Source organism: Arachis hypogaea, chromosome 5, assembly GCF_003086295.3.
Source record: "Arachis hypogaea cultivar Tifrunner chromosome 5, arahy.Tifrunner.gnm2.J5K5, whole genome shotgun sequence".
Classification (NCBI taxonomy): Eukaryota; Viridiplantae; Streptophyta; class Magnoliopsida; order Fabales; family Fabaceae; genus Arachis; species Arachis hypogaea.
Window position 1 is genome coordinate 114698854 of NC_092040.1, and position 19755 is coordinate 114718608.

General features: G+C 31.3%; 1 protein-coding gene and 1 long non-coding RNA gene across 4 annotated transcripts; both read left to right on the forward strand.

Annotated features, from left to right (window-relative positions):
• The first annotated feature begins 1089 nt into the window (after positions 1 to 1089).
• LOC112803008 (uncharacterized) lies at positions 1090 to 6405 on the forward strand. Of its 3 annotated transcripts, none has more exons than XM_072236475.1 (5): positions 1090 to 1407; positions 1555 to 1735; positions 3693 to 5172; positions 5281 to 5677; positions 5781 to 6405. In XM_072236475.1, exons 4-5 carry the CDS (start codon positions 5432 to 5434, stop codon positions 6180 to 6182), a joined length of 648 nt encoding a protein of 215 aa, XP_072092576.1. In that variant the 5' UTR covers positions 1090 to 1407; positions 1555 to 1735; positions 3693 to 5172; positions 5281 to 5431; the 3' UTR covers positions 6183 to 6405. The 3 variants fall into 3 exon arrangements, 2 of the variants coding, with proteins under 2 accessions (XP_072092576.1, XP_072092575.1); XR_011881595.1 differs by having other exon boundaries at positions 1105 to 1407; XM_072236474.1 differs by lacking the exon at positions 5781 to 6405 and having other exon boundaries at positions 1105 to 1407; positions 3693 to 5380.
• Positions 6406 to 7146: 741 nt separating this feature from the next.
• Positions 7147 to 9858, forward strand: LOC140184774 (uncharacterized). Its single transcript, XR_011882464.1, has 6 exons — positions 7147 to 7440; positions 7823 to 8321; positions 8445 to 8804; positions 8902 to 9039; positions 9127 to 9257; positions 9587 to 9858. It is a non-coding gene; the product is annotated as an uncharacterized lncRNA (long non-coding RNA).
• The last annotated feature ends 9897 nt before the right edge of the window (positions 9859 to 19755 follow it).

The window sequence follows — 19755 nt, forward strand, 5'->3', positions numbered from 1 at the left end:
TCTTTTAGATAATTATTTACATGATTAATGTGAAAAATAATTATTTTTATAAATACAACGTTATATAATTAAATGTATTTATAAACTTATTTTACAGTGACAGTATATCAAAACTAAATTTTTATTATATTTTATAATAAATTAATTAATGTTGGTAGATGTGTAATTTTAAGAATTAGAATTGAATAATTATTTTTCGTATTTTGAAACAAATGTAAATATATATATATATATATATATATATATCCAAACTCCAAAAAACAATTTGGTATAAAATTATTATTATTATTATTATTATTATTATTATTATTATTATTATTAGATATAAAATCCCACTATATTATTTGAGCAATAATACTTTATGTTATTTATAGGTCGATTCGGTTCGATTAAAATTTTTATGGTTAAAATAAAAAATCAAACTGAACCATAAAAAGAATTACAAAACATATTTTTTTTAATTTTTTAATTTTTGATTTTTTCGGTTCAGTTAGTTAATTTAATTCAGTCCGAATCGATTTTAAACGATTTTAAACAGCTCTATCTGTGGATATTCCGTATCTTAGAGGTATGGAGTGAAAAAAAAATAACGTGTATTGTTTAGAGGAAAGGTCATCATGAACCCAATAACGTTGAATATTGTGTATGAATTGATAATAATAGAATAGTAACTTTTCAAAATTATATTTTTAAAGGATAATATATAATAACTTTTATGTTACTCAGATTAATGTTCTAGATCTCTAAATTTTTGTGTCTTTAATATCGTTCTCTCTCACTCTCTCTTTTTTTTTTTTTTGTCTTTATGTTTAATAATTAGCACTGTTATCATAATTTGCAATAAATTAATTCGTGAAAGGCCATGCATGTGGCGAACACATGCTATTATTGAGATTAACATATCCATCTATTTATTTTTAATTCGTCCTCGCACTACAAGAAAAAACATATTTTTCGACGCAAAAAATCGACGATTATCTCTTCTGTCGATAATTTTCGACAGCTTGATGTCGATATTTAAAAAAAAGATAATTAGAAATAAAATAATAAAGTCGACGACTTAGTCGTCGATATTTTTATTACTGTATTAACCACCTTTCTATTATCGTCGCTAAGGTAGTCAAAATCGCGTGTAAACTCGTGGAAACGCACGATTATACGCTTCTACTTCATTTTCTCGTTGCGCTTCTGCTTCTCGTCCAGAACCAGGCTGCTCCCTGTGAAATCGCCGTTGAAGACCGCAGAGTCGCCGAAATCGTCGCTTCTGCTGCGTGGTTGCGTTTCAGGTTGAAGAAGTTCTTTTTCTTGGCCCTGAGCCCCTGAGCCCCTGATTGCAGCCCAACCCAACCCAACTCAATGACCCAATCTAAATTGAAGACCATGGAAGAGGAGCCCTAGCAGAGTAACGTAACAGTCTCTAATCTCTTAATCTCCCTCACTTTTACAGTTTATCTCCAATTCTCCATGTCCAAAATTTCAAATTTTTCACCTCTCTGAACTCTGAAGTCTCAATCTCTGACTCTATCTCTCTTTCCTTCTGAAATTTGAATTTAGCGCGACTGGAAACCCCAATTTGGAGCATCGCCCACTCGCCGTGAGGTTTGCTGCTTGTGTTATCGACTCGGACTGGTGGTGGTTGGACTGCATGAGGCCGTGAGCATCACTTTGTGATTGCAACTTGCGAGACTCTCTGGCTCTGCCTCCCTGTCTTTGGCTCTTGCTGCTAGTTCATCAGGTAAGTTAAGAGTTAAGACATCTTTAATCTTTATCCTCTTCAATCTTATTTTAATTAGGAAAAAAGATAAATGATATAGAGGCATAGGGATAGAGTTGATTACAGGGTATGGTAGTGTCAAACATTTGTTCAAGAGCTTTAACCAATTCATGGTAACCATCATGATCTTAAAGATTGAGTTTAATCTCTGAGCATTGTGTCTTAATTTATTATGCCCAATAATGTTTAACACAAAATGTATTGAGATAGTAGTTCTCAAATTATGAATAATAATTATCTTGATTCTTGACACTTTAATTAAGCTAACTAGCTAAGTGTTCCTCTGCTATATATATGAGTTTAATTACCTTGAGACTTGAGTGACTTTATTAGAAATTCAGAAAAGCTGTAGTAGAATCTGTAAACAACATGGACTTCTCTATTCACAGAAAAAGAAGCTGCAATTGGTGGCATGTGCATCAATATATTATCCTTTATCTGAAACCAGCCATTAATCTTCTTTAGCAAACCTTATAGGCTTTCCTAAAAGGTAGATATAACAAATATGATATATAGAAGAAGCATATCACTTCCTCACTAATTAGAAGTACAAGCAATGTACCTAGCTAATTAGATTAATTAGGCCAATTTCTGTATTTTCTAAAAAAGATTGAAAAGAAAGTAACTGCCACTAGGAATCTGACCTACATGCTACATGATTGTAAAATTATATGGACATATATTATATTATAGGAAACAGCACCTACCAACCAACCAATAACAGGAATGTCCATTTTCAATTCAAGGGATTTATAGCTACCAATTTCACACCAAAGAATTCTGCATAATTAAAGACATTACTCTTTAAAGTAATATCAGGTAAGTGAAATGTTAGAAGTCACAAATTCAGTTAGAGACTATAAATTTCACAGCATTGGTTCAGTGCATTATGGAGGACAAGACAAAGAATTTTGCATATCTCAACTCTCAACCAACTTAATCTATTAACTTATTTTTTATAGGATTTGTTAACCATTAATTAATCTTGTTTACTGTCCTGTACTTTTGAATTTCTTTTCTCTCTTATTTTGGTGTATATATATTTGTATAAATAAGGGACATTAGATCATGTGCCTGTTATATAATAATTAACCATATAGATAAATGTTTAAATTTGATTTGATTCAGGATTTTAAATTCATCAACCATTAGCACATACATATATTATGATTGGTTGAATTAGATATCCAAGTGATGCTTATATAATCTTTGTTCTCTATCAGATAAAATAAACTATAACAATAATTAAATAAGTGCTGAATTATAAAATTCTATCACGATTAATTAAACCTTTGGCCTTATGTTGATTTACCTCAAGATCTAAGGCATATATGTGGTGGTGTTCTCACTTGAATAAACCCTGACAAGAACAAGATGGCTGGCCTTATTACTTTTCACAACTCAGAAGCCTTGCTTGTGTTATTATTGTACTTCCATTCCAACTGATGCATTTCAATGATTTGCTTATACTAAGTTGCTGAATTGTAATGTGTTCGATCTTCAATTCTTCACCATAAGCAAATTATGACAGTACTAATAGTTGTATAGCAATAAGCACTACTACACTATATTGGTGTGGGGTTTGTATGTAATAATATTGATTGAAAAAGACTATCTATCTATGTTTCTATATAACGCATAAAATTAAATTGTATGTGTACATTCATTATTTGAGCTTTATGGTTTTGTTGCAATAATATTTATTTTATGCATGTTATAACTATCTATATCTTAATCAATTCATTATTTGTCACCTATATTATCCCAATAATTTTATAACTATCTATATCTCTGAATTGTTATTGTGGACTTGTGGCATTGAATGTAATTCTTGAATTTTTGTTAAATTGTTGAATTTTTGCTATGATATTGAATTGATTCATTGAATATTTACTGTTTTTATTTTTTTTCTGAACAGGAATGGCATCGACTCAAGCTAATGCAAGTGAAAATCCGACTAACATTCCAGTTTCTCAATCAGGAAGTACAGCTGGAATTGCTAGTAAAAGAAAAGTTTCTAAGAATGCTCTTGGAAGTAGAACTGATGTAGGATGGGAGCACGGGATATCTGTTGGAGAAGATGGAAAGAAGATACAATGTAAATACTGTCATAAAATTTTTTCAGGGGGAGTTTATAGATTGAAACACCACTTAGCAGGAACTCAAAAAGATGTTGGGGCCTGTACAGCTGTTAGTGATGAAATTAAGAAGCAAATGTGGGATGTTGTGAGTGGGTTGCAAGTGAATTTGATGAAGAAAACAAGCGTGGGTGGAGCAAGCCCAGGGGAAGCTACTAAAGAAGTTGACACTACCGGTGAAAAAAGAAAGGGAAAAGAACTAGATGGCAACATATTCAAGAAAACACGCATTAGTACTCAAACAACAATCAACAATATATTTAAGAAGAATTTGAGAGAGGAAGTATGTTTAGAGATTAGTGCTTTTTTCTACAACAATGGCATCCCCTTTAATGTTTCAAGGAGCGAGGAATACAGTAGAATGTTTGAGAAAGCTATAAGATATGGACAAGGATTCAAGCCACCATCCTACCATGAATTAAGGGTGCCTCTTTTGAAGAAACACGTGGAGCTTGTTCAACAATCACTAGAGGGACATAGAGCATATTGGAAGCAGGTTGGTTGCACAATAATGACTGATGGTTGGACAGATAAGAGAAGACGGACCATCCTAAATTTTTTGGTTAATAGTCCTAAAGGGACTGTTTTTCTAAAATCTATTGATGCCTCTCATATTACTAAGACAGCTGATAAAATCTTTAAAATGATAGATGATGTGGTTGAAGAGGTTGGTGAAGAAAATGTCATCCAAGTTGTCACCGACAATGCGGCTAACTACAAAGCTGCAGGAGAAATGCTAATGAAAAAGAGAAAAAAGTTGTTTTGGACGCCTTGTGCAGCACATTGCATTGATTTAATGTTAGAAGACTTGGAAAAAAAAGTAACACTTCACAAGGACACAATTTACAAAGGTAGAAAGATTACTACTTATATATCTGCTAGAACTGCTCTTATTGCACTACTACACATCCACACTAAGGGGAAAGATTTGGTGAGGCCGGGTATGACCCGTTTTGCAACTTCTTACCTTACTTTGGGATGTCTCAATGACAACAAAGGTTCCTTAATAAGAATGTTTCTTTCTGATCAATGGACTTCTAGTAAATTTGCAAAGACAAAAGATGGAAAGATAATTGCAAGTGTGGTGTTAGATAAGGTGTTTTGGAAAGAAGTGGTAATTTGCTTGAGGGCTGCCTACCCTCTTCTTCATGTGCTTCGTATGGTGGATTCAGAAGAAAAGCCGGCAATGGGATTTATTTATGAAGAAATGACAAGTGCAAAAGAGAAAATATGAGATGCATTTCAAGGAGTTGAGACAAAGTAAAGTGTCTAATTATTTTATTTTTTAATTATTTTATTTTTTAATTAATGCAATTCTAAAAATATTGTTTATTTTGTAAATAATTTATTAATTTTTTTATGTTTTAGTTATATACCTATTTGGGATATTATTGATGCAAGATGGGGAAACCAACTTCATAGGCCATTGCATGCTGCAGGCTATTATTTGAATCCTCAAATTCATTATAGCTCTGGTTTTAAAATTGCTTATGAGCTTAAGAAGCAGTTTTATGCTTGTATGGAAAGGATGACAGGAAATCCAGATTTAATCACTAAGATGGATGTTCAACTTGAAGATTTTAAGACTCAAAAAGAGTTTTTTGGTAGTAAAGTAGCTCAAAATGCAATTTATACTAAAACTCCAGCTCAATGGTGGGATTCTTATGGAGATCAGTATCCAGAGCTCCAACAATTTGCAATTCGTGTCTTGAATTTGACATGTAGTTCATCTGGATGTGAACGTAATTGGAGTGCTTTTGAGATGGTTAGTAATTAAAATAAGTTGCATTTTACTTTTATAAATTTGGTTGTTAATTCCTCAATTCTATCTTGTTGTTTGACTAATATTTTTTATCTACTTTTGAAAGGTTCACACAAAAAGGAGAAACCGTTTAAAAGCTAAAACCATGAATGATGTTGTCTTTGTGATGACAAACTCAAGATTAGCAACGAAAAAACAAACTAGAAGAAGTCTTGATTATGACTATAGTCTTGATGAGTTGGACTCTGATGAAGAGTGGATTGTTGCTGACGAAGATGGAGAAGAAGAAGATTTAGATGCTCTAATTCCAGATCCTGATTTAAATGATGAAGCAAGTGGTAATAGAGTTGTTGGTGCCTCTAAGGATCCTTTGACAATTCCTTATCTTGATGATGATGAGTTTGAAGAACTTCTTCAAGGACCTCTTCCTCCTGCTCCTGATAATGATGAAGATGGTAATGCAGAAGTTTGTGAAACTCGTGAAGATTTTATGACTGATGAAGAATAAAATGATTATTAAATAACTTGTTTAGATTTTAGTTAATTAGTTATTTATTCTAGTAGTTTGGTTGGTTTATTTGCTACTTGAATTTATTTTAGTGTGTATGAACTTGTGAGTTGTGAATTTGTGTTTTGATTTGTGAATTTGTGTTGAATTGTGACTTTTGACTTGTTATGGTATATATATATATTAGTTATAATTCTATGGGTAATTTAATTTATTTGAGATTTATTTTATTTTTTGTAAAATTAGTTTTTGCTATTAAATTTTTATAATTTACGAGTCATATTTACGTTCCGTCTTACGATTCAACGAATTACGATTTTGAGTTAGCTTAACGAGTCGAGATAAAAACTACGAGTTCACTACCTTGATCGTCGCATTGTCGACGAACCTGGGATGAAAAAATACTTTTATTTTAAAATCGACGAATATGGTGTGTATTTTATTATTTAAAATATCGACAACGTTACTGTCGATAAATTTGAATGGTCAAGATTGCTTTCTAAAATCAAGTGAACAATATGAATTTAATATATAAAATAGACGTTCGGGGTGTTTTTTTTTTAAATTAAAATTGACGAACATGAGTACATGACGTCTATTTTATTATTTAAAATATCGACAACAACACCGTCGATAAATTTGAACAGTCTTAATTGTTTTGTAAAATAAAATTAACGATGTAGATTTAATGTATAAAATAGACGCTTAGAGTGTTACTTTTTTAAAATTAAAATCGACGAAAATGCCATCTATTTTATTATTTAAAATATCAATAATATTACCGTCGATAAATTTAAACGATCTAGATCCCTTCCTAAAATCAAGTAAATGATATATATTTAATGTATAAAATAAACGTTTAAAAGGTTACTTTCTTTTCAAATTAAAATCGACGAATTTGCCGCCGAATTTTATTACTAAAAAGTAAAAACACATATACCGGCTTTCACTTCCCGCCTACAAAGTTCTGAAACACAAATCCCCCCAATCCCATCACCAACCCTTGTTTTACCCCAAATTCACCCAATTTTCAACCGTCATTATCCGTTGCCGTCATCGCTCCGTCACCGTTGCGCCCCCGTCGCGCTCTATTGCTGCCGCAACCCTCGCCGACTTCGATTCCGACCCCAACCTCATTGTACAGCTTGCCGCGGTGCTTGGCAACTTTGCCTGTGGCCTTGACGCCGGTGTCCGTGCTGTCCTCGACGCCGGAGCTTTCCCTCAGTTGATCAGGCTCCTCTCTGCCTCCGATGAGAAGGTCAATTTCTCTCTCTCTTCTTTCCTTACCATTTGTTTTGCCAGATATTGTAGATTGCGATGAAATTGCAATGCTCTGAATTGTTAAATTGATCGTTAGGTTGCGATTAGTGATGGTACCTGCTTGGTTACGTTGATTTGGACCATTATTTTTTTATCATGATAATGCATTGATAGCAGGAATGAAATAGCTCGTGTGAGAATAATGAATTGCATATTTTGAACTCAATTTAGTTTCTGGAGTGTTCTTATGGTATTTAGTAATTTAGTTTCTCCTTTAATTGTTCTTGCTACTTCTATAGCTATTAGAAATATTTCGAGTGCAATTATTAATATTTTAATCTCCAATGCCATCTGATTGGCCTTTGTACACTTGATTTCAGGTTGTGGATGCAGCTGCACGTTCTCTACAAATGATTTATCAATCAAAATTGGCCCCAAAATATGACTTTTTCAAGGAAGAGAACTTGGAGTTCCTGCTTTTACTATTGAAAAGCGAGAATGAAAATCTTTCTGTACTGGGTGCGAGCATTATTATTCATTCATGCGAGGCAGGTGAAGAACAGAATATCTTATGCTTTGTTGGTGTGTTGGACAAACTCATCAGCCTTTTGTATGGTTCTCTAAGCCAGTGAGATGCTAGTTTGGAGTCCATAGCTGCGATTGTTAAAAACAATTCTGAAGCTGTCTCTAAATTTGTCGACCTTAGAGGTGGAAGAGCATTGAGCCCTGTAATTGAATTAAGTAAAGACAAATATTCTCGGACAAGATTACTAGCTTGCTTGTGCCTTATTTGTGTTAAGAATGCTTCTTCTTGCCATCTTTAAGACACGGGAATCAAAACCAAACTGATAAATAATCTGCTTGAAGCTCCATTTCCAGGTATGTAATAATTTACTTTTGGTTGGGATTTACATAGCTGTGACTGAAGATTAGTTGAATTTAGATTAGCCTATTTTATTTTGGTAGATGAATGTGCAAATCCATATTGGTGTGCTTGTATAGGTACTCATTTTGTTACATTTGGGCAAATTGGACTCACTTCCTTCAATGTTTACATGGTGCTTAGTCTCATTTCTTATAGTATACAGAGGTTTATCAGATGGTTGTGTAAGAAGCATTGGATTGTTATGGAAATGGATTTTTGAAGTATTCAGGGCTGAAATTGCCAGATACAGAAAAATCATGGTATAGTAGAAATATCAGCATTGAAGATTGTAAGATGTTGTGCTTGAAGAATTGTTTATGTATGGCTTATGCAGCTTTGGATATAAGTGAAGCGGCAAGTGGTTGTTTGATATTAAAGCCCTGAATCCAAATTCTCTTGAAGATATTTACTTAAGAATGGCTGCTACAAAATTAGGTGTAAGTATCTTCTATTTTTATTCTTTTTATCAATTTTCTGTTATTTATTAATTAATTATTTATTTTCGTTTAACGGGTGCATTTTTTCTTCTTATAGAAACTATTCAGAAAAATAAATCACAAAAATCAAATGTCCGAAAGAAAAAGACTATCATCATAATTTGTGCGTTATCTTCTAGTGTTCTAATCATATGTTTGGCTTTCATCGTCTTTAGATGGAAGATACGAAGGAAAGGTAGTTAAGTAACTATTATATTATTTAAGTGATGTGGAAAACAGAGCATGTATTGCATTTACATATTAAATGATGCTACTTATGTAGGTGTAATAAGTGACCAACAAGAGGAAGATCCACAATTGCCTTTGTTTGATATGTCCACAATTTTTTCTGCAACAAATAAGTTTTCAACCAATAGCATTTTGGGAAAAGGTGGCTTTGGTTCGGTATATAAGGTAGGGAAACCATTTGCCTTTTGTTTTACAAAGCTAGAGAGAATCAGAATCTTTTGCCTATGAGTTATATTTGGGGTATTATGGAGCTGGAAAATTATACCCCCGAAAAAAAAAAACACTATATGAAAATGTTACATTATATATTACTTAAATCTCAAGGATGTCATAGTGTACCTTTTGAATTGAAATGGTGTTGATTCAACCAATTGTAAAGGACAAAAAACTTGTTTTATCCTGTCTCAAGGTTTGGTTATTGAGGATGAAATTAACATTATAAGTTATAGTTCTATAAGCTAATGGATGTTGTTATGTTGTTTCTTTGTTTGCAGAGCAAGTGGATAGTAGCTGTTTCTGTTGGTGGTTTCATTCTTTGGAGCCACGATATCGAAAAAGCCTTGTGGATTTTTGCTTTATTTTAAATATTTTGTGTTATTAGTGGATTGCAATTTAAATAAATATAAGTCGAATTTAGTTATTTATTTTGTCTTGAGTCTTTATGTTAGAGGATTATTTATTATTTTGATAAGTTTGTAAACTCATTATCTAATATTTAGTATAAATTTTATTTTTATATTTATAAATTTATTTGTCTTGTTATCTATATTCTGTATAAATTTTATTTTTATATTTATTTGCATTAATTGTTTACTATTTTTCAAATTGAAAAAATAATTAAAACGTATTTATTAAAATTGACGGAAGAGTTGTTGTTTTTTAATTTTAAAATAGACAAGAAAACCCAAATATAGACATAGAATTTGTTGGTATATGAATAATAAAATCGATGGTAACTGTGTCGATTTTATTGGATTCAATATCGACGGCAACGTTGTCGATTTTAGTAAGTATATTGTAGACAAAGTTGTTGTCGATTTTATTGGATCAAATATCGACAAAAATGACGTCGATTTTATATAATAATATCGATGGCCTTGTCGTCGATTTTAATAAGAATGTAAAATTTTTAAACTCATACTATAGACACAAGCGCTCTTGATTTTATTAAATTATTATCGACGGTCAGGCAAACCGTCGATTTTATTAGCATTTTAAAAAATCGACAAGTTTAATAGCGACCAATTTCACCGTCTATTTTGCCGTCGAATTTTAATATTATGGACAGTTTAACCGTCGATTTTAATGATATTTCTTGTAATGTCGTGAAAGTAATTGAGGTTTATAAAATTATAACAAGCTCAGAATATGAGAATAATCTTAATGAAAAAGAAAGAAAACAAGAATATAATCTTTTACAGGTGATTGGTATATATACTCCTGTCTATTGATATATATTTGAATATTATTTGTATTTTAATTATAAGTAGTTATTGATTTTGAACTTAAAATAAAGTAACAATAATACATAATTAAAATTTTATAACATACATTATTATTGTGTAGAAATTATATATTAGTGGTTGATGTATATTTATTTGTACATTATATTATTATACTTTTATAAAAGGAAATCTTATTTTATATATTATATTGAATATTATGCCAGTTTTGTATATACTCACTAGAAATATAATTGAAAACTAATGCGCGCTGCCATATCTGTTGAAATTTATTTTTTTTAATTATATTTTTTAACTCGACAAGTTAAAAACTAATTTGTTACGGACTAAAATTTAAGGTTTGTCACTAACTTATAATTTTTTTTTTACGGTATTCTCTAACTCGACAGTTGGTCAAATACTAATCTATTACAAATATAAATTTTCTTTAAGAGTTTGTTGTTGACTAATAGGTTGTTTCATGTATAAAACGGAATTTGGACTTCTAACATTGGTTTTAGCGACTCATGAGCTAATCACTAGATCAACCCAATTTAATTCACTGACCAATAAATTATTGCATATATAAAATAGAATTCGAACTTCTAATACTTACTTGAGCATATAAGTAAACTAAGTAGCTAATTACTTCAACAACTCAAATTGATTTTTTTTTTTTTTTGGTGTACAACTCAAATTGATTTTTATCAAACTTGAAAATGAGATGTTCACGTTTTATCTTTTTTATAAAAAAAAATGATCTGATCCTAACCATGGGCCAAAGATAAAGAATAAGCCCAACGGTTTCAACTTTCAAGTGGGCTATTATCCACCCACATGAAAACCGAGCCAAATTTCTTCTTCTATATTGAGGTCTGCACTGTAAGGTTTGATACTTTGATTTAGTGACATCTATCATCTCTGTCTTATTTGAAAAATGGGACCTGATAAAATATCCGGAGTATCGAATGGGAGCTCACTTGTCTGCTTAAATAAGTGTCGGAAATTCAAATTTCACCTTGTGTATGCAGCAACTTATTGGTTAGTAGCAAACCCTTAAATAAAACTTCAATCTGCGATGTATTAGTTTTTAGTCCGTCGGATTTGGAAATACCGTACACAACCAAAAAAAAGTAAGTAACAAAGTTATATTTTATTTGTTTTTATCATTATTATTACATTTATTTTTGTGTTGGCTAATAACTAAAAACAAACGAATTTGGGCTAAGAACTTTTCTTGTTTTTTTGCTATCAAAAAATTTGGGCATTGTGCCAATGAACCTTAACTTACACGGCATTCCGCTCCCTCCTTATCTCAAAGATTTCGGGCTCAACTCCTACCGACTGCATCCGAGGAAAAAAAATTAGTAAATTTATGAAGAGTATGTGGCTATGTGTACTTGTACCTAGAATTGGAAGTTGTCCAATCCACCTGACCAAACATTATTTTATTTTGAATTTATATTAGATTATCATAAAATTACTAAAAAAAAAAATAAAAAAGTTAAAAAATGAAAAGACAATAATACTTTTTTAGAATTAATATGAAAAGATTAAATATCTTTTAAAAGTAACTGAAAAATTAATTTGATTTAAAAAAGAATAAAATAAGTTTGTAATAAATTTTAAAAAGACAAAAATACTCTTTTAAAATTAGACTTATTTATTTTAAAGATTAAAAATTTGTATTAAATTTAAAAAGATAAAAGTACTCTTTTTGAAAAATAACGTTAAAATTTAAAAGTTTAAAATATTTATTTAGTATTAATGGTCTTTTTAAATGCTTTAAAAATTAAAAATTTGTCCTAGATATTATAAAATGAAAATATACTATTTAAGATTAATTTTAAAAAGACCAAAATATTTTTTTAAGATTATTGTTGTTTAATTAAATTATAATGTTAAAATTTAAATTTGATTTTAAAAAGATTACGATACACTTTTAGATAATTTTAAAATGAAAAAAATACTAGTTATCTAATCAATGTTGTTTTATTAATTTAAAAGAAGAAATTTGTATTTGGTTTTAATAGATCCAAATATATTATTTAGTATTTGTTTTAAGGTTAAATTACTTTATTAGTTTTATAATTTCTCTAAATTTATAGTTAAGTATTTATAGTTTAAAATTTTTTAATTGAATTCTTACACTATTTTAAATTTATCTTATAATTAGGTTCTTTCTGTATCAAACTCAATAAAGTTAAAATTTAATCGATTTGATCTAATTATATTAAATTTTGTATCTAATGAGTAAACATGTCAAATGAGATTTTACTGATTATACCCCATCTTAATTAGTTTAGATATCAAATTTAAGGTCCTGCAAATTCAAACTGACCGAATTATTTTACATATTAAAAAATAAAAATATAAAATTTATATAATTTTATTCTAATCCTAATATCACTTTAACCATCATTTACCTATTTTTTTTCTTTTTATTCTTTTTTTTTGTTGTAGAATTTTTTTTATAAAAATTTAATTTTAATTCGTTATTTAAGAGTATTCACATGTATGGGTAATGTGATTACCCATCCAAAATCAATCCAATCTGATTATATTAGTTTTGGACCCAAAAAATAATCAAGTCAAACCACTCTAAATTTTTGTCAACTTTTTGTCAATCCAATTATATTCGTATCAAACACTTAAATACTTCTGTAATCGTTTTTAAATATCAAAATATCTTTTATCAAAAAGTTAGTGACTCATTTATAAATGAATAACTAGTCAAATAACAAATGATATCATAATTAGTAATAAAATTTAATATTTAGAGTAATTTTATTGGATTGAAGTCTAAACTTAATAACTTCTTGGATTAATGTCTAACTAACAAACTTCATCTCAAATTACTTGTTAATTGACAAAAAAAAATTGTTAACTACTTCTAACTATTTGATATGTTATAATATGGTAAATTAGTAAAAAGTACTTCGGATTTTTGTTGTGACTAAACAAAAAAAAAACAAAAAAAAAAGAGATTATCCTAAATCAACAAGTATAAGATGCTGAAGCTTGTCACAAGGTTCCGACCAAATAACATTAGTTGGATTGGTCTTGACCGCATATCTCGCCAGCCAATCTGCCACATCGTTAGCATCACGGGTAATCCATTCAAAATCCACAACCCAAGGTCTTGATAGAAGCTCCTGTATCTTTTAAAGAATATCAACCACATCACAATTTAGCCCATTTGCCGGATTTTTTAAAATGTGCAAAATGTCAAGAGAATCTGTTTCGCACACAATATATCTCAAGTCATAATCCCAAGCTAAAATCAAACCCCTCCAAACAGTAAAAAGCTCACATCTGACGATAGGCCTTGGAGGATAGCTACTAGAACAACCCGAAATCCAACGCCCATTAGAATCTCTAATAACACAACCAATTCCTGCTAGGTTCCAATCAGAAAACAGACTCGCATCACAATTAACTTTAAAAGTGTCACCTGTTGGAGGTTTCCACCTCCTTTGATTTTTGAAAGTTATACACTTGGTACTGACAGACTTTCTTAAATCATTAGCAGTAATCCGAGCCATAGCAACAACCTTATAGTTTGACCACTGATCTCTATTATTGAAAATATCATTGTAACGATGCCTCCACACCCACTAAAGACCCGCCCCTACAATTGCCTCATTGCCCGGCATGACCTTCCGAATCCAAAATTCCAAGGGAGTACCTTCAAATGAATCAATAAGTAAAGGATCCAACATTTGCCAAATGCATCTTGATTTCTCACAATCCCTAAGACAATGCTCCATTGTTTTCAGATTTGCATTGCATCTCGAACATCTGTCCGAATCAGTTAAATGACGCTTGAACCGGAAGGCATTTGTCGAAAGTGCATTTTGTAGATCCAACCACATCATCATCTTTATCTTCTCTGGCAAATTAAGGCGCCAAATCCACCCACAGTTGCTATTTTCGATCGAATTCACTTTCTTTGTCAAGAGCCAACGATAACCTTCTCGAGTCCAAACAGTAAAAAGCTCACATCTGACGATAGGCCTTGGAGGATAGCTACTAGAACAACCCGAAATCCAACGCCCATTAGAATCTCTAATAACACAACCAATTCCTGCTAGGTTCCAATCAGAAAACAGACTCGCATCACAATTAACTTTAAAAGTGTCACCTGTTGGAGGTTTCCACCTCCTTTGATCTTTGAAAGTTATACACTTGGTACTGACAGACTTTCTTAAATCATTAGCAGTAATCCGAGCCATAGCTACAACCTTATAGTTTGGCCACTGATCTCTATTATTGAAAATATCATTGCAACGATGCCTCCACACCCACTAAAGACCCGCCCCTACAATTGCCTCATTGCCCGGCATGACCTTCCGAATCCAAAATTCCAAGGGAGTACCTTCAAATGAATCAATAAGTAAAGGATCCAACATTTGCCAAATGCATCTTGATTTCTCACAATCCCTAAGACAATGCTCCATTGTTTTCAGATTTGCATTGCATCTCGAACATCTGTCCGAATCAGTTAAATGACGCTTGAACCGGAAGGTATTTGTCGAAAGTGCATTTTGTAGATCCAACCACATCATTATCTTTATCTTCTCTGGCAAATTAAGGCGCCAAATCCACCCACAGTTGCTATTTTCGATCGAATTCACTTTCTTTGTCAAGAGCCAACGATAACCTTCTCGAGAGCTATAGAAAAAGCACTTCAGATTAAAATTAATATGATAAATAGATAAAATAAAAAATGTTAGCAATAATATATTCGACAAAAAATATAATTATTTATGCAGCCAAATTTATTTATTATAATTTATCAAATTAATCAAAATATAATTTTAGTTATTATGCTAACGTTATTATAGGCATGTTGGATAATTTTTTATTTTATATTTTAGATATTCATATTTTAAAATTAAATTATAAAGTAAAGTTAGAAAAATTAAAATAAAGCGTGATGCATAAATTATGTGTACAATTATACAAATATAAATTTTATGTTGATGCATAAATTATTAAAGTAAATGCACCATATAAAGAGCTTAATTTGTGTTGCACAGAAGATAAAATACGGAAATAAATTTATTTTGTTAGTATGTATTAATTGTTTAACTTATATAATAATAAAACATATTAAATTTTCAATAATAATCATAATTATTATTTAATATTTATTAAAAATATAAATTAAATGTTATAATTAATGTATTTGTAATTTTATAAAAAAAGATATTTTTTTAGTATATATTAATTGCTTAACGACCTCACCAATACATTTGTGATTTATGTTTAACTAAATTAATATAGGATTAAATGAATTTTTAATGAAGTTTTAAAACTCCATACAATAAGAAAATATTGTAACAGCCACCATGTTAGCTAGGGTTTAACTTAATATATATTTGGGGATCTTTTCCACTAAAACATAAAAAGGAAGGAGAGGTTCGTTTAGCCCCGTTTTTATTTTTTAAAAAAAAAGAAAATAAATGATATTTTTCTCCAAATAAATAAATAAAGTTAATTTGTGTTTTAAAAATATATTTTAAAAATATAATATTAGAATTTTTAAAATTTTTGATATATTTAATACTTTAAATATATAAAAATTTTTATATTTTTAATAACTTTTAGTAAAAAAATATTTTTATAATATTTTTAACATGTGTCTTTAAATCATATGTTAGCAAAATCAATCCTAAGAGGCTAAGACATTTATTTTAATTAAGAATACTAATGTAGTACATTTTGTAGAAGTGATAAGATTTTGAATCTTTTCATGAATATAAATATAATTTTTTTCAATAAAAAGTTCCACATTAATAAAAACTAAAAAGTATACAACCTAAAAAAGAAAATACCATAATATAATACCTGTACTTTATTTGACGTTATAATTATTCTTTTATGACAATTAATGCACAAAATATAGTCTTTGTCCCTTTGATTTGCTATTGAATTGGGTTTCAGTGGATTACTTATTGGCTTTCATTGTTGTTCATAAATGATTTCTAGCCGTTCATAGGATAATTATGAATTATCCATCCATTTAAATATTCCAACATCAAACTTTACCAGCTTTGGCACAAGTTTTTTTACCCTGCGTTTTTTTAGTAACGTTTAAAAAAATAAATAAAAAATACTATTTACATTAAATTTAGTCATTAATATATATATTTGTATATAAAAAAAATTCAAGATCAGTATAATTTATTAATTTTTGTTATTAGTATCTTTAGTCATCAATTTAATTTTTTTAGTCTAATAATCTAAACACATCTTTTTAGTCCATATTTTTAATATTATTAATTAAAAAGTAGCAAAAAACAATAAATTTTGATAATTTTATAATATTTATTTATTAAATATATGTATTATCTAATTTAAAATTTATATTTAAATATGTATTTTATATTAATAATTAATTTTTATAACTGATTTTAATGTATACCTAATATGATCGAAAAAAATGATAATTTTTATTTGTATAATAATTTTTTAAATAATCAATTTTAGGGAAATCAATTTATGTTTTGATATTTTAAACAAGTATATACTCTCTTTTTTTTTATACGGGAATGTATTTTAGACCTACATTTTCATGTAATCTTTTACCTAGAAAAATTACTAAGCAAGTGTTGGGCCAACCGTGGGGAGCTCTCGACAACCGGGGAGAATTCGGGGAGGAATCGAGTGAGAAAACATAAGATGAGATGACACCACATCCAACTCAAAACCTTAAGGTGTCAAGTTAATGGGTCTCTCATCTTATAAACTCCTCACTCTTCCATGCTTTCTTTGATGTGGGACTAACTTTAACACTCCTCACACTTGCAATACTAACAATCTCCCCCTCAAGTGTGAGCCTCCACATCAAGCACTAACTCCCCCTCTTTCTAACTCCTCCACCACCACGAGTATTCGTCCATCACACCGCCGCAAAACACCGCGGGACACGCCGCCCGGACCACCTTTGCCGGGAAGACTTTCGATGCTTCACCTTGAATACTCCTTAAACCAGACCGATTAAACCATCGGCTCTGATACCACTTTTTGGGCCAACCGTGGGGAGCTCTCGACAACCGGGGAGAATTCGGGGAGGAATCGAGTGAGAAAACATAAGATGAGATGACACCACATCCAACTCAAAACCTTAAGGTGTCAAGTTAATGGGTCTCTCATCTTATAAACTCCTCACTCTTCCATGCTTTCTTTGATGTGGGACTAACTTTAACACTCCTCACACTTGCAATACTAACAATATTGTATGAAAGAGCCTAGCAGCGGAAACGACAACAATGTCCAACACAAGAACAATATGGAAGCACTCACAACACAATATGGCAGCAACTATAACAAGCAAATATAGCAAGTAAAGCAATAACAAGAACACACCGAGATTTTAACGTGGAAAACCCCCTCAAGGTAAGAGGTAAAAACCACGAGTCGTCCAGACCAATGAAATAGCTCCACTATAATCAAATGAGGTACAAGAGAGTCTCAAACAAAGCACAAAAATGTGCATATAACCAGCCAAAACATCAAAGCACCAAAGCTCACAAATGAAAAGCAAGAAGATGAAATATACCCAAAAAACAGAGCTGCTGTCGAAGCCAATTTCTCCCTCTGTAGACCTCCAATTAAAATCTCCACCGTCCAGAATGAAGAACAAGATGTGAAGAATCTACAGTTCAAATTTCACGTCGATCCAACGGTGAAAGAATGAGAAACTGCCGTTCCAAAATTGCTGCTCTGTGTAAAAACGGGAAACCTAATTTCTCTCTTGCGAAGCCAATTTCTCTCACTGCAAATCTCCAATCAACATCTCCACCGACCAGAATGAAGAACAAGATGATAAGAACATGCAGTTTAAATTTCAAGCCGATCCAACGGTGAACAACTGAGAAACTGATATTTGAAATTTACTGCTTTGGGCAAAAACGGGAATTTTGTTTTTCCCCTTCTCTCTCACTTGGTGGCTACTCTCACTCACTCTCAATGACCCCAAAAATCTGAACTAGGGTTGTGGCACAATGGGTGCAAGAGACACCCTCAAAATGTTGGGCTTGGGCCTCACAAAGGAGAGAAAAACCCAACAAATCTCCCCCTTCTCGACTAGGTGGAGGCTCTCGCCATTCCGGCGATCAAACAACATGTTTCAAACTTTTCTCTTGACAATGCTTTTGTCATCATATCAGCACCATTGTCATCAGTGTGAACTTTCTCAAGTTCCAACAACTTAGAATCTAACACATCCCGTATCCAGTGATACCTAACATCGATATGTTTAGATCTTGGATGAAAAGTAGAATTCTTGGCAAGATGAATAGCACTTTGGCTATCACACAACAAGACATAACGGTCTTGCTTAAAACCAAGTGCTGCAAGAAACTTCTTCATCCACAACAACTCTTTACATGCTTCAGTTGCTGCAATAAACTCTGCCTCTGTGGTAGAAAGTGCAACACACTTTTGTAGCCTTGACTGCCATGAAATAGCTCCCCCTGCAAACTTGACCAAATAACCTGAAGTAGACTTTCGAGAATCAATATCTCCTGCCATGTCTGCATCAGTAAAGCCAACTAGCAAAGGTTTCTCACCACCAAAACTCAAACTCAAGTTAGTTGTACCTTTGAGATATCTCATAATCCATTTAACAGCATTCCAATGTTCTTTACCTGGATTAGAGAGAAAACGACTCACTGTACCAACCGCATGAGCAATGTCTGGTCTAGTACACACCATAGCATACATCAAGCTTCCAACAGCTGAGGCATAAGGAATTTCATCCATTGCTTGTTTTTCCTCATCAGTGGTTGGACACTGCTTGGTACTTAACTTAAAATGAGGAGCAAAAGAACTAGCAACACATTTGGCATCATTCATGCCAAACCTTTGAAGCACCTTCTTTATGTACTTCTCCTGTGACAAATAAAGCTTCTTGGAATCTCTATAACGAGTAATAGTCATGCCCAAAATTTGTTTGGCAGGACCCAAGTCCTTCATAGCAAAGAACTTACTCAACTGTTTCTTCAACTCATTAATCCTCAAAGCATTCTTGCCCACAATCAAAATATCATCCACATAAAGCAAAAGAATGATAAAATCATCATCAGAAAATTTTTGCACAAATACACAATGATCTGAAGTTGTCTTACGGTAACCATGCTTCCCCATAACAGATTCAAACTTCTTGTACCACTGTCTTGGAGCTTGCTTCAACCCATAAAGACTCTTCTTAA